This window comes from Podarcis cretensis (genome assembly GCF_951804945.1).
Source record: "Podarcis cretensis genome assembly, chromosome: 4".
Lineage (NCBI taxonomy): Eukaryota > Metazoa > Chordata > Lepidosauria > Squamata > Lacertidae > Podarcis > Podarcis cretensis.
This window is the reverse complement of record NC_137173.1, coordinates 57,604,036-57,619,415: the sequence shown is the minus strand read 5'-3', so window position 1 is coordinate 57,619,415 and position 15,380 is coordinate 57,604,036. Positions and strand designations below refer to the sequence as shown.

The following is a 15,380-nucleotide window of genomic DNA, read 5'->3' as shown; positions in this document are numbered from 1 at the left end:
AATCTGTCTTCTGTTTCTCACATGGGCTTCTGCATGGACTCTGCGCCTTTAGTTGATGCAAAGTTTCACTAAAAGCCTCAGTAGCACTGCTAGGCGGAAGTATGGGGAAATGAAGGATGACGCCATTGCGAAAAAGTGGTGTCGATGGGATTTCCTATCCAACTCCCTCGGAAGCAAATACTAGCTTCAAAGGAGGGGTGCCTCAGGATCAAGGGCCATGATAAGAGAAGGAAGCGTTAAACTCCCCTTCCACACCTGCCAAAGTTCCCATCAATTATTAGTTCCCACACAAATGGCCTTTGGATGGAAAAGCTGCATATTAAATCCTAAAATACACTAAAGTCTTTGGCACATAGTTTACTGGACCCAAAGGCTTTATTTCTTTGATAGACACAGTTCAAATATTAAACTAAGTAAAGTAGGACACTTTTTCCAAAAGTGGAAAGGTGGGGTAATCTTTTTCCAAAATTACAAATAGTAACATTAAAAAAAATAGCAAGAGACTCTTAGGAAATTGCTCAAGCAAAATCAAGCTTGGTTGTACAGTACACAGGTTTGCTTGTTCCCTGAATTAAAATGACCAGCCAAAAGTCAGGGTAAGTATCCAAAATGGAAGCTGCATTCTTAGATTTCAGGCCTTGGCAGCCTTCTTTCTAAAGGTAACAGATGTGAAGAATGGAATGGAATTGCTTTATTGAAAGAACTGCTCCTTGGCATGTCAAAACCTTCATGAAAGGGTGAACTATCCCTTACTTTCAAGCTTTCGCAGCAGCTTCAAATTGTATAACTTTTAAGCAATTAAGGTTGTTGATACCCTGTAAAGATGCCGTTGGTTGTACCTTGGTCCTGTTGAAGTCAATAACCTGCAATTACTTCAGATGTAACCGTAGTCTGACCCTTGTAGATATTTCTTAATCATACCTTTGAACTCAGGATGAAGTGAATTGTGGAAAACACAAGATAATCTTGAAGACGTCTCTCAGAGCATTGGAGCTCTCTATCTAGCCTGTCACTCAGGACCATGGAACCCGGTTGAATTCACAAGTGTTTACAACTGAGAATGGCATTCTTGGTAGAGATTATTTCCAGAAGGGCAGCTGTATTAGTCTGTTGCAGCACAAAGCAAGAAACAGTCCTGTGGCAGTTTAAAGATGAACACACTTACTATGGCATAAACTTTGTGTGGACTAGAGTCCGCTAGATCTGATGCATAAGTTGTTTTGCTGAGTAAACATACATAGTTGTTTTTGTTTTGTTTTTGAGATGGGGGCATGATCAGTTGTGAAGTCACAAGGAAAGGAAACGCAGAAATTGCAGAGGGAATGCTATTACACCAGGAACTGCAATATTAAAAAACCAGCAGGAGAACTTTTTAAACTGTAACTGAAAGTGGCAAAACTAGAACGAAGGAAGTTCTGTGGAAAGTTGCAATGTGAATGTGTGAAATTGCAATTCATCAAGAGGGACAGTTGTGGGGTTTGTTGGTTTGTTAGTTATTTAGTGAGCTAGTTTTCAAAAAAAATCATGCTACATATGTTAATTTGCTTACTAATGCTAGGATGTCTAGATTATCAACAACTGTTTTGTCAATAGTGTTAGTTATGTAATTATGACCATCCTGTTACTTTTTGCATTTCACTTCTCTTTGGCCTCACTGTTAGTGTTTACAATCTCTGCCCTCCCCCCCAAAAAAACCCCCCAGAGTTTGTGCTTCTGGGATATCACTTAATGAATTTGATGAAGTCAATGGTAGTCTACAGAAGCTTATACACAATAAATTTGTTTGTCTTTAAGATGCCACAGGGCTCTGTATTGTAGAGAGGAAACTCATAGCAAACATGAAGATCTGAAGTGATTTAACAGGGTGGCAATTCTCTCTTTTTTAAAAACATAATTTTTATTAACAGGCCAATCCAATCACATTATTTCCAAATCATATTACTTCCAAATTATACAGCCAGATTTTTAAATTTTGTTGGGGGTACCCTTACATCAAACTCCAAACGAGAATCAAAACATCACTTCTGTTACTGCTTTTATCAAACGGTTCTATCCAGATCTGTCCAGATAGTCTCTTTATTACTTCTTCTTCTTCTTGTTGTTATCATGTATTCTTTTCTTTGCAATCTCTGATAGTCTTCACAAGCAGGTTAGGAACAAACAACATCTGCGTGGGTTTTGCACACTCCAAAAGTCATATCTCAAAAGGACAGCCGCCATTCCTCCCCTTCTTCAAAAATTTATCCTCGGTCCATCCTATTAATTTTCCCAAGCTTGCCACATATATCACAAAGGGGCTCTGCCAGGTTATCATATTCAATCCATCATTTACCTTCCAATGACCCTGGTCCTCCTCCCCTCGTCTTTCTTCGACAAGCCTGTCTTAGCAAGACGCCATTAAAAACTGCGTCATAGAATTTTTCCTCCGCACTCCATATTTACCAGTCCTCTCTTCAATCAATAATTCACTCCACACAGCTCTTAAATTCTTGCTTGTGATTAGTAAAAGGTGATGATTCGTCTCTCTGGGGTGGAGGTTTATAAATACTCGCACGAGGCAAAGAAAATAAAAGTTTTTTCCTCCACCCCCCCTCTTTTTTCGCTCTGCACATACCAGTCTCGTAATGGTGGTTCATCACTTGATTTATTTGTCTCCTCCCGTTGCTCCAAACACAGAGATGCATTAATCAGCAGCCTTATCTCTCAAACTTTGCTTGATGTAAGTGCTTCAGCTTCATTCCAATTATCTATTTCCAATTATATTTTCGAGTTGAAGCGAACCAGGGCGCTGATTGGAGACAGCGTCAGGAAGCGCCGAACCCACCGAGGGCTGATGCCAAATGTCCTGCACCCCCTTCTTTCGAATCCGGGGGTGCATTATGGACGTCGCTGGCAAGGCTGTCCCCCCCCATCTCCTGGGGGGGGGGTAGGAAGACTGCATACTTCCCATAGCAGCCTCTTTATTACCTCGTGTGGGTCAGAGAGATGTTATTGTCGGCCATCTTCCAATGCGCCACCTGGTGGCCCCCCGACAGGATGGCAATTCTCTGTGGCTGCCATGCAATTGAGTTCCATAGAGATTTGCCAGAGTCTAGGCTTGAATTTCTGGCTTGTGAGCTTGATGGGCCTGGTCACATTCATTAAAGTTCAGCTATTTTAGAAAAATAATAATTTACTACTTCATTTTTCAAAGACAGCATGCCAGAAATTGTAACAAATACATTAATAAGCACATATCTGACACTTCAAACCCCCCCCCCATTATAGTTGAAGAACTGAACTTGTTTATCCATATGCTCCCACCAATTTCCTCTCTTTCTGTAGGTGATGATGGCTTCTGTGTTCACATCCAACAAAACCATCAGGGTTTGCCCTTTCCTCAATGGAGATATCGAAAACCCAGAGACTAAAACCAACAACAGCAACACATGGATTCGTCCTAATTTGCCCAGCAGATGTACATGGAAACCAGGAAAACCTATCTCAGAATCACCTCACAGCTGTGTACCTATGTAAGTAGCATTTAGAATTTTACAAATTTCCTCTCAATGTCCACTCCCACCTTGAGAGGTTCCTCCTAAATATATATTGTATGAATCACAAAGCAGATGTTCATAAGTGGTATTGTGAGCATATTCCAGAGATTCAGCATGTGGTTTTCATGCTCCCCCCATCTAGTTTATTAGGATTTTCACACTATTACTAGCGAACGGTACAGTCCCTTATTCCCACTCCCCACTCCTGGATTCCCTCCACTCTCTCTTTTTTTAGCTACAATATTTTCATCATTGATATTCAATTGTTCAGCATGCTATACAGTACTTACCATAAGCTGCACACATATATTCTATACCTGTACATCTATCTGTATACATATGTACATGTACATCTGGTTGAACATCTGAGTAAACCAAATGCATAATCACCTATATAAGCCTTTGGCAACCTGGTACCTTCCAGATGTTTTGGACAATCATTCGCATCACAGTTTAAAAACATCTGGATGGCACCAGGTTGGTACTATAGTAATGTTCTGGTCATTTCCTTCTGAGCCTAATTTGGATGAGCCTAATTTGTCCACAGGGTGGCTTCTTACTCTTTGTTGGTTCTCAACTTTTGAATTACAAAATGAAGACATTGCAAAGTTTCCCAGGAACCTTTTTCATATTCCCATTATGAACATACATGATTTCCATTGCACGTTGGTCCCCCAAGGCTTTCTTCAGATTTGAGGGGCCCTGGCTGTTGGCTTTTTGCAGTATGGTAGCGCTGCAGAGAGCTTGCTGGGGTGACCCTGCATTAGAAAGAAAGGGACTCAAAAATAACTTAAGCAAGGTTTTAATTACAATAAACAAAAACTCCTTATACACTAAATACATTAACAACAAACCAGACCCAACCACCAACCCAACCCCCAGGGTAATGGGAGAGCTAGGTGCTGCTCCTTATATACTACAACCAAATGCTGACACACCTTAATCAGTACAACTTAGCAGCACCTGCTATGTTTCACAGCTGTAAAGCTGGGTCTCGTTATTTTGCTCTGGCCCTTGCTCTGGCCCCTTAAAGACATACACATTGGGTGGAACAATGATGAACCTTTACATTTAAAGAAACCATTCAACACTGGCCAGAGTATCTTTGGGTGGGCCTACTCCTCTGTCAGTGAGCCCAGGTAGGCTTAACTGCCAGTGGTGGCAGTTTCCCAAGTATTCCTGCATGACTGGGCCTTTTAATTCCTCACCGTGTTCCAAGGTGATGCTTGGTCAGACATCTGCAGTGTAATCTGCCAGGGTGCTGGAACCCAAAGGTTACTCAAGAATGGGAGGTGTTGATGGTGACCCCCTGTGAACCGCATTTATTATGATGGGGAAAGCAGGGAAAAAACACCCTACGTCTCTAGACTGGGAGACTTGGAAATGACCATCCAAGTCACTGAACCAGAACTTCTATGGTTGTGTTTGTGCTCCCATTTACTGTGCATTCACTGCATTTCCATTGCTGGGGTTTTATTCCATGTTCACACAACTCTTCAGAATGCATATCTGTCCTGCACTTTGTTGTGAAATACTGCTGTTCAAAGCATTGTATCTCAAACCAGCTTTACATCCTTTGGAGTCCTTAAGCAGTTCCTAATTCATCTCCAGCCAAGGTGCAAATACCTTTGCATAAAGTAAATACATCTCCTTCCCAGCAGCAAACGTCAATGAAGCCACACTAACATGAACAGCTGGGGGTGGGGAGAGTGCTGTGAAACACACAAGTGAAACAACTGCACTGTGCTCTAAGGCGGTAATGTGGACAAGTCCTGCATTTAAAAAAGATTTAGAAGACCAGCTGCAGTGTGGCACAGACTCATTCTCATCTGAGTTTCAAAATGCAAACAGTAATGAGTGGCACCCTTAAGGCTTCCCTCTAATCTGTCTTTCATGGTAGCTGGTTTGTGTGAAATGATAATAGCTATTCACTGCATAAGCGAAAGAGCAGTAAATCTGTTTAGAAATTGCTCGGGGAGGTGATCTGTCTGAGAGCAGAGCTGCGGCTTCCCCTATCACAGGACCCACCTGCACCAGCAGTTTGGAAGTAGTGCTTAGTTCAGCTTCTCCACGTATGAAAAAGGCTGTTAGAAATAACGTGGTACCTCAGATTAAGTACTTAATTCGTTCCGGAGGTCCGTACTTAACCTGAAACTGTTCTTAACCTGAAGCACCACTTTAGCTAATGGGGCCTCCTGCTGCTGCCGGAGCACGATTTCTGTTCTCATCCTGAAGCAAAGTTCTTAACCCAAGGTACTATTTCTGGGTTAGTGGAGTCTGTAACCTGAAGCATATGTAACCCGAGGTACCACTGTAGTTCTCAAAAACCAGAAGCACTTCTGGGGGGTCCTGTTTGTTTCATAACAAAGGGAATTGGAGAAAACAGCATTTTGGGCAAAAGAGCTGATTTATCCTCTCAATCTGACATAAATGAATTAATTTTGGAACAATTATGAAGAGGCTTTATAAATAAAAGAAGACATTCCTTCCATGTCATCAGATAAGGTAGCATTGGTTGTTGCAATGTGTTCTTTTTACAATATAACTGGTGCACCTTCTTGCAACTGCCCAGTACGCTTAAGAGCAGTAGCTTATTTCCATCTCACGACTCAAAACAAAACCAAAGCAAATTGTTGGGGGGAGGGTAATGAAATTTTCTTGCTTCTGCCAAGATCTACAAACCACCATCAAATTTAGCAACACCAAAGTATTTCCTAGCTGTCCATTGTAAGGATTTTTTTAAAAAAATCATTAAACTATAAGAGAGGAAGGCGGAAGAAAGAAACCCTGTTCTTCTTTATTAAATGTGTAGGGTGTGCAAGAGCTCTACACTTCACAAAGTAAAACAGAGTTTTCTGCTTGAACCTGTGCAAGATAACATAGATTTGTAACCGAATGCTTCCTGTAGTAAAATGAGTTAATGATAAGCAGGAGGATTTAGAAGTCATTTGGGATATCCTGGTGACTTGTTTGTTTAAAATGTTAGCTCTATCTCTTCTAAGTACAATATGTCCTAAATGTTAAAGCACCATAAATCTCCAGACATACCTACCTAGCTCAGGTGGGGAGGGGGCGGAATTTTCTCAAGGAAGGACTTCTTTTTAGGATCGCTTTTCACTGCTAAGCAATGTATCGTCGCTGGGGAAAGTGGAATTATTTTACCATGATGAAGGGATACTGTGATCTGAAGCAGTTTGTGGAATGTGGGAGTTGCATGAGAATCATAAGCACTTAGTTAGGGGAACATCTCAGGTACGATTAATATCAGTTTAAAACATTGTTCATTTTTCTTGATAATTTTGCTAATTAGAAAACTATTTTCTCCAAGAGTTCACTTTGTGTTCTTCTCTGTCTGGCAAACTTGTCACCGCTGAATGTTGCTCCTTTCTCATACATGAAATGAAAACTGCAAGTAGCTGAGGCAGTCAGTTTCAAAGCACACGCACGATAAATTCCAGTCCTCTAAGAATATTCCAAAACATTTAATTCAAAGGAAAGCCCCTAGAGGGAGCTCTTTTACATATTCTCTAAGAAGCTGTGCCGTGCCAAATTTATGGGATTGGAAAACTCTGTGATTTCTTATACAAAAAAAGGCCTGATCCACACCTCTTGGATTAATTTGCTGTCCACCCAGTCTTGCATTTCTCCAGATGTTCAACCAGAGCTTACACAGATATAAATGGTCATTTTCAACCCGTATTTTGAGAGGAAAGTACTTATCTAAATACCCATGAAAGGATTGTAGCTGAGCAGTAGAGCATTAGCTTTATTATTATTATTATTATTATTATTATTATTATTATTATTATTATTAAATTACATTTGCATACTGGGCAGATGATACTATGCAGACCAGCTTCCTGTGTTCTTATAGCAGTTAAATATTTAAGTACACAGAATCACAGAATCGTAAAGTTGGAAGGGAACCAAAGGGTCATCTACGCCAACCCTCTGCAATACATATTTTGAGAGCATTAAAAACCCCCACAAAGATTCATGTGGAACTAGAACTGGAAAAGCTACGAGTAAAAACATGCAAATGTGACATGGAATTGAAATAAGCATTGTCCCCTATCCCTATCCCAAAGCCCAGCCTAGTAGTCAGACTATGCATTCTCTACAGAGGCCAGCCCCATTCTGAGCTGCCCACATGCGCCTGCCACATAACCCATTGATCAGGTGCTCAATAGGCACGCATTGCTACCCTGCATGCAGACAGGTGTACATGCTTTGAGCTCCTCTGTTCAGCAGAAGGATCCTGATTGGGCGAGGATCCCCTTTCATCTAGAGGAGTTCTATAGGTGTCTTTACCTAAAGGTAAAGGTAAAGGTACCCCTGCCCGTACGGGCCAGTCTTGACAGACTCTGGGGTTGTGCGCCCATCTCACTTAAGAGGCCAGGGGCCAGCGCTGTCCGGAGACACTTCCGGGTCACGTGGCCAGCGTGACATCGCTGCTCTGGCGAGCCAGAGCCGCACACGGAAACGCCGTTTACCTTCCCGCTGGTAAGCGGTCCCTATTTATCTACTTGCACCCGGAGGTGCTTTCGAACTGCTAGGTTGGCAGGCACTGGGACCGAGCAGCGGGAGCGCACCCCGCCGCAGGGATTCGAACCGCCGACCTTTTGATCGGCAAGCCCTAGGCGCTGAGGCTTTAACCCACAGCGCCACCTGCGTCCCTGTCTTTACCTAGGGATGCTTAACTCCAGTGCTTTTTTCCTGGCGGGACGCAGGGGTTTGTATACCCCTAAACATTTTGTGAATCTAAGTTTGGCCTCATTGAGGGACAGTATTTCAATAAGAGTAGGAAAATGAGAGTACCCCTAAACATTTTTAAAGAAAAAAATAAGCACTGTTTAACCCTTTTCAGCCAGCAGCGGGCATGACCAAAGTGGCTAATACTTTCTCTCTCACACACACTTAGGGATGGGGAGGAAATTCAATTTGGTTCACTTTTAAAGTGGAACCTACCTCACACGCACAGTTTCTGAAACAGTGCACAACTTGAAAAACAGCCAGCCTTCAAAATTCGCACTTATCCGAATTTTTCAGTTCCACACTACAGCCAAGGAATGTGTACAAAAGTGTATTATACTAAGGGAAATTGCTTTTTTAAAATGTGTATGTTAGGCAAAAACTACATGCCAAAATGTGTACATTAGAATATTTTTTCACAAATACACTGGTGAATTTTCATGAGGGTTTTTTTAAATAAAAAATCACAGTTGTTATGGAAATGTGGAAAATGGAAGATTGGGGGGGGGGGAGGGAAATTGAGAGAAACTAAAACTAACAGATTCCCCCATCCCTATCCACCATACATACTGTACTCATAACACACACACACAAATGTATTTTGAAGAATCTAAAATCATTGTGAATGTTGATCAATATAGTATTATCTCATTCTAGATGTAATCTGCCCTGAGACCTTATGGTGAACAGAGATATTTTAAATATTAAATGTTATAGAAATGCTGAAACAAACAAACAAACAAACAAACAAGTTCCTCAAATGTTGCTGTGTGGCTCTTAGTCGTTAATATATAAAAATGTTTATTTTGAAACTCCACAAAAAACTTTTTTTCTTCCATAAATTATTCCATTTTGTTCTTTCTCCTAATGCAGTCCAAAAGAACCAAAGATTCTGTCATCTATTTTGGAGAAAATTGGACACACCCCTCTGGTCCGTGTCAACAAGATTTCAAAAGCCCATGGGCTGAAGTGTGAGCTCTGTGAGTGTCCTTTTGCTTTCATTCCACTTGTCAGATTTTTTCCTGTATGCTGTGTTACAGGAGTTCAAAGTATCAGTGATGGGGAAAAAGGGTCATTTAAGCATATAGACCCTACTAAGGAATGATTTGTGCAGAATGCTGGGAAACAGAGGTAAATGGGTGCTTTGGGAGCTGCTGAAAGTGGGCTTTGAGCCCTTTCAGTTAAGACCTGCCCTTACTTGTATGACATCAAGCGAAGGGTGAGTGGGCGTGGCTTACCCCCAAAAGCCTCATGGACCAAATGAGGAAGCATGGAGGTCCAAGACTGGAGGGTCCCTGCTATTTACACATAGCAATATTTTGCAGTGCTAACTGAGATCAGAGGTAAATGAATCTAGAGAAGGGAACCAAAGCCTTATTACAAATAGTTTATTTTTAGCCACGATAAGGGCTACTAGCTACTTTGGGAATTGTTAGGGGTCTCCTGAAACTTCTCAGCACCCTTAACAAACTGTGCTTTCAGGGTGCTTAGGGGGTATGATACTGCTCTGTGTAGAAGGCTGAGGGGACCAGTGTCTTAAAAAAACAAACAAAATTACTTCTTAGAAAACGTGATAACAATAGTAATAAGGGATCTTCAGTCCATGTTCTAATGTGTGAGCTTGATGTGAAATTCCAGTGGCCAAGTGTGAGTATTTCAATGCTGGAGGAAGTGTCAAAGACCGAATGTCCTTGAGGATGATAGAAGATGCAGAAAGAGCTGGTACTCTGAAGCCAGGAGACACACTCATTGAGCCTACTTCAGGAAACACAGGTGGGGAGAAGCAAATAGCTTTTGTGCTTTTTAAAACGGCCTTTCCACATGACAAAAGACACCCTTTGTTTTATCTTTAACATTACATTTGTGCCAGTACTGTGATATGATCATCCACCTCCATAGAATGGATGCTCTGCTACATGGATCCCCTTGACACCAATGCCCTGCTTGTCTTTGATCATTCTCTCCCCACAACATCATCATCACCATCATCATTATTGAAGAAATATGTGTGCTTTGGAGCTGATGAAGTGGTGCACACGGTTCTATAACAGCTTTAAAGGACATTTTAAAACAACCACAAATTTAAAAATAGGAAAGGCTCACAAATGGAGATTTCTCCAAGGGACGAGGTCTGTAATGGTTTAAGAGCCGTATGAAGATGTCCGTGAGTTGTCACCGCTGCATATACAGGCAGCAGGTTCATTTAGGAAGCAAGGCTTTATGTAGCAAAGAATTAAACCAAAAATAATAAAAGTACTTTTTTCTTAAGTTAACCCAAAAGTTATTTTTAAATATGCACACATAATATATACATGCATGCATACAGAATTATATGAATATTGTATATGCATTCTGGGTAAATGCACCAAAAGGATCTATTCTCCAGCTCCTCAGTCTAAAGTGTGAGAAGATCCCACCAGCAGGTCAGTGTGTCTCCTCGTGCTTCCCAAAGGGATTACGTCTTCAGTCCTATTCGTTTTGTTCTGCCCTGGCATGCTGAATGAGATCACTGGGAGGAGGAGGAGGAGGAGGAGGAGGAGGAAGCACAAGATGGAGCCCTTGCAATCTCTGTGCACTTCAGCAAGTCTCTCACTTCACCCACAGCAGTGGAAATCAGTGTGCGTTGCTCCTGTGCTCTGCATTGTATTCCTGAGCATTTGTTTGATCTTGGTCAAATATAGCAGCCATTTCTATAAAACTCCATTGACGACAGGATATGTAAACTCCGGGTGGTGGGCAAATCCACCCATTATTCCCCATAGCAGAGAAATCCGTGATTCGTTTCTGAATCCGCTTTGCTTCTCCTCTTGCACTGACACCTAATGCTAAAGCCCCAGTCGGCCTCCTCATCTCAATGAGGGACAGCTGCCTTGGCCATTCATTCCCAATGAAACCTGAGTGCACAGCACAAGCACACTGCAAACTAGTCATGGGAAGGGCTTAACATCTGTGCCGTTTTTGTTCTGCACACACACGGATTAGGTGCAATTTGCTTTCATGCCCTATACTATAGGAAACACAATTATCCCCTTTGTTTCTGCTTCGCTTGTTAGAAAGAGACTACTCCAATCTCTTTTTTCCTGTAAGCATGCTGCAAGGCTTTATGATCTCATCAACCTTACTCCACCGAGTCTTGAAAAACATAAACCGTTCTTTTATGCTTCTCAGCGTTCCAATTTATTCAGATCAAAGAGCTACAGAAGTCTCTGCACAGTCGTAGGGTGAACTGGTGGCCATCTTGAAAGTGTAATTGAGCAACCCCCATGGCTCCAGCCAACAATTTTCTGATATTAGAAACCATACCAGACCCTGCTGAGCTTTGCAAATGCGCTAGCAGTTTTATTGCTGTGCCACATCCTGTCTATCTAAAAGTCAGGGCTTGGAATGGACCAAGATCTTGCCTAGGACTTGGGCACTGCTCTGCTTCCCCTCTGCCATTATGATCTTCTCTCATAGGGAAGACAGGAGGCGGAGGGGGCATGATGTCTGAACAACTGCCTCCTTTCCTACAGACCCCTCCAGGTGTTAAGGTCAACAGAGGGGACCCATTTGTTAGTTCCACCAGTTCCACCTCCCTCAGAAGTCCATGAAGTGGTGGCCTGGGAAAGAGCATTCTCTGTGGCAGCCACTTAGTTGTGGAATTCCCTCCCCACAGAGGTGTTTGTGGCTTTTTCACTATACAGTCATACCTTGGTTCCTGAATGCCTTGGAACTCGTACATTCTGGCTCCGAACGATCAAAAACCGGAAGTGAGTGTTCCAGTTTTCGAACCATTTTCAGAAGCCGAAGGTCCGGCATGGCTTCCGCAGCTTCCGATTGGCTGCAGAATGCTCCTGCAGCCAATCGGAAGCCGTGCCTTGCTTTTCGAACGGTTCTGGGAGTCAAAGGGACTCCCGGAATGCATTCTGTTCAAGAACCAAGGTATGACTGTACACCTTTCAGTGAATGCTGAAGACCTACCTCTTTACCCTGACCTTTGACACTTGAGATGTGTGCTGTCAGAACCTAACCTATTTTGTAATCTGTTTTAATTCTTGTAACTCGACTTGGGACCTGCTGGTGAAGAGCAAATAATAAAGACTTTATTATAAAGTTGATGATAATAATGATAATGATGGTAAATAATAATGATGATGATGATGATGTCTTTTGAGGAAACCCAGTGGGGTGGCTTTAACTAAGCAGTCAGCAGGGCAGATGGGAGAAAGGGCAACTGAGCTTCTTGTGTTCTGATTTGCTTCAGAACTTACTGCACCTTCCTCCTGCATGATCCACTCTGCTCAGGTTTACTTTCACACCCACACCATACATTTAAAGCACATGGCTTCCCCAAAAGAATCCTGGGAAGTACAGTTTATCCCTCACAGAGTACAGTACCTAATGCTCTTAAACTACAATCCCCAGGTTTCTTTTTGCTACAAATGCATGTGGAATGTGCTTTCAGTGTATGGTGTGGGACTCTAGATCCAGTGTCGCATCATACAGCTTGCTTCATCCTGTCTTAATGTTCTCTGGCTACAAATATCAAAGATCCTCAATGGGATACTTCAAGAGCTGTTCCCTGGTTTCTTTTCTTCAAAAGTGAAGAGTTGAAAGTTGCTCAGTTTAGAAGTGGGAAAGAGAGGCGGTTGGAAACATCTGCTTATCTTGCTACTGTTGAATAACTCCTCTATTTGTCTTGTTTTTGTTTCCTTCATACTTGTCCACCAGGGATTGGAATTGCCCTGGCAGCTGCAGTGAAGGGCTATCGCTGCATCATTGTAATGCCAGAGAAAATGAGCATGGAGAAGGTGAGAGAGGGAAGAGTTCTCCTGACTGATTTAACATAAGTGGCCCCAGCCATGGTCCAAGTCTGTTTTGATTGGAACTGTCATAGTTTCTCCCATCCTAATGCTTCATAAAAGGAAAACTAGCCAACCCTGTGCGTTTGAGGGGCTTTGCAAGGGGGTTATCTATTGATCCTTAGCGCCTCACAGAACATATTGAAGCCACTGCCGGATTAGAGTATCACCATTACAGATAACTTGAAATTATTAGATGTAAAAAGGTTATGTCAAAGGTTGTAATCCAAATGCCAGTTATGCTAGAGTGCAGGAGGAATCGCAGTCATGGGTTTCCTTGAGCTCCAGGGCAAACAGATGGCTCAGAGTTTATTTTCATGCTGGGCTGTAGCTTCATGTGTTGCACATCTCCATGATGCACACACAACTGCCCCCAATGTGGAAGTCAATGGGAAAGCAAGTGGCGCCCTCGTGGAGCTGGGAGATGAGGCCCCGTGATTTCTTATGGTGTAGATTATGCTGAATTTCTCAGTGTAATTTCATTGATGTTGTAGCAGAACTGTGTGGCCGTTCCTTTGCATGTGTAGAATTGAACTCCTTGTTTGAAATGAATGGAACAGCCTCCACAAAGAAGAGCTTTGTGAGCATGTTGGGATGCATTTGGGACCTTGGATCTGAGTAGTTATCTTCAGGGAAACTCATGCTGCAGTCCCATTCACATTTTCTGAAAATCAGTCCCACGGAAGATGGTGCATACATTGTACTTCTACATGCATAAGTATAGGGACTACATTGTCACTGTGAACCAGCATCATTCTTGGTACTCTGCCTTGTGGTGGCTACAGTTAAACCAGCATTGGTATGGGGGAGTAAAAAGTTGCTGCTTTTAATTAACTATTTTTTTTAAACTTGCTTGCCTGACCTTTGAGATGGACCGAAATTTAAATTTAAAACCCTTAAATATGCATTGTATATGTTGTGCATTTCTTTTTTCTTGTGAAAGACTTGGAGGCTGGAAATCTGGAGCTTACGTACCTTTCACCCCTCCAGGTGGATATCCTGAGAGCCCTTGGGGCTGAGATTGTAAGAACTCCCTGCACGAGATATGACGCCCCAGAGTCAAATGTCCGTGTTGCTTGGAAACTGAAGAATGAAATCCCAAACTCACATATTTTGGATCAGGTAATATATTTCTTATTGAAGTGCTTTGACTGAATTACTTGATTTAAAAAACAACAACTTCTACCCATCTAATTTGTTGATACTAGCCTGTGATTCAAAAATATGTGATTTCTAATGCGTACCTCTTTAAAAAAAAATTCACAGCTTCTTAGTAAACATAGTTCAGGCATTTGGCTGTAGGAGTAAAACAAAGAAGTTCACAACCTATTGATACACTCATCCATGTTTGCTCTCTAACTCTGATCTTGCCATGCTTGGCGGGGAGTGGGAACTAAACTGTTCATTCTAGGCATCATTCCTTCTGTTTCCAGTGTTAAGGTTGTTATTGCTCAACTTGAATGGAGAGAGTTCAGGATGAGGAAGAGTTACAGAGCAGCTGGTCTCTCAGCTGATCTGATAAGGGCCCTGCTGCCACTCTCTGTCTCTCTCTGTGCTGCAGCCAAAATGATCTCATGCGCTGCTTGTGAACTTCCCAGAGGCATCTTGCAGACCATTTTGTTCTGATCTAGCAAGGCATTTCTTTCCGAGAGACTTCATGGTTATTATCTGTCTGCTTTCTCTACAGTGTTGCATTTGACCCCATCCATTTGACAGTAACTTTCCCTTTTTTCTGTTCCCTTTACGACAATAGTACAGAAATCCAAGCAACCCGCTGGCGCACTATGACACCACAGCTGAGGAGATTCTGGAGCAATGTGACGGTATAATTAATAATTATTTTAGGGATAATCATGCTGCTCAGCTTACATTGTTTTACAGAAATGTCTTAAGAAATGGTCATGGATATAACTACCATTGCCTGTTCTCACTATTGAATTGCGCCTCTCCTGATTTGTAGGAGAATGAAAACCATGGGTGATATTCGATGAAGTTTTATACAGCGCACACCCATTGAAATGAATGAACATGACTAAGAGAGACCCATTAGTTTCAATGAGACTCCTCTGTGTGCAAAATTAGTTGAGGTGCAGATTACTAGCTTGTGGTTATTGCCTTTTACAGTGAAATGTATTAGAGCCGCAATCAAATATATGCTTAAGACTCAATGGATTTGCTTACAATTATCTAACCCTGATAGTTTATTAATTCCACAATTCCACAAGCAGGGGTGACAACTTGAATAAGATAT

At 42.0% G+C, this 15,380-nt stretch overlaps 1 protein-coding gene across 3 annotated transcripts in view; it reads left to right on the top strand.

The window, feature by feature from the left end:
- LOC307215378 (cystathionine beta-synthase-like) overlaps nucleotides 1-15,380 on the top strand; it is a 32,550-nt gene that overhangs the window by 6,923 nt on the left and 10,247 nt on the right. For 2 of the 3 annotated variants that reach the window (XM_079974575.1, XM_079974576.1), the window contains exons 2-7: nucleotides 3,325-3,512; nucleotides 9,162-9,268; nucleotides 9,927-10,061; nucleotides 12,999-13,078; nucleotides 14,120-14,251; nucleotides 14,883-14,952. In XM_079974575.1, coding sequence (XP_079830701.1) covers nucleotides 3,325-3,512; nucleotides 9,162-9,268; nucleotides 9,927-10,061; nucleotides 12,999-13,078; nucleotides 14,120-14,251; nucleotides 14,883-14,952 — 712 coding nt within the window. Of the gene's footprint in view, nucleotides 1-1,045; nucleotides 1,073-3,324; nucleotides 3,513-9,161; nucleotides 9,269-9,926; nucleotides 10,062-12,998; nucleotides 13,079-14,119; nucleotides 14,252-14,882; nucleotides 14,953-15,380 lie in introns of those variants that run through there. The other variant, XM_079974574.1, reaches the window with a different exon arrangement.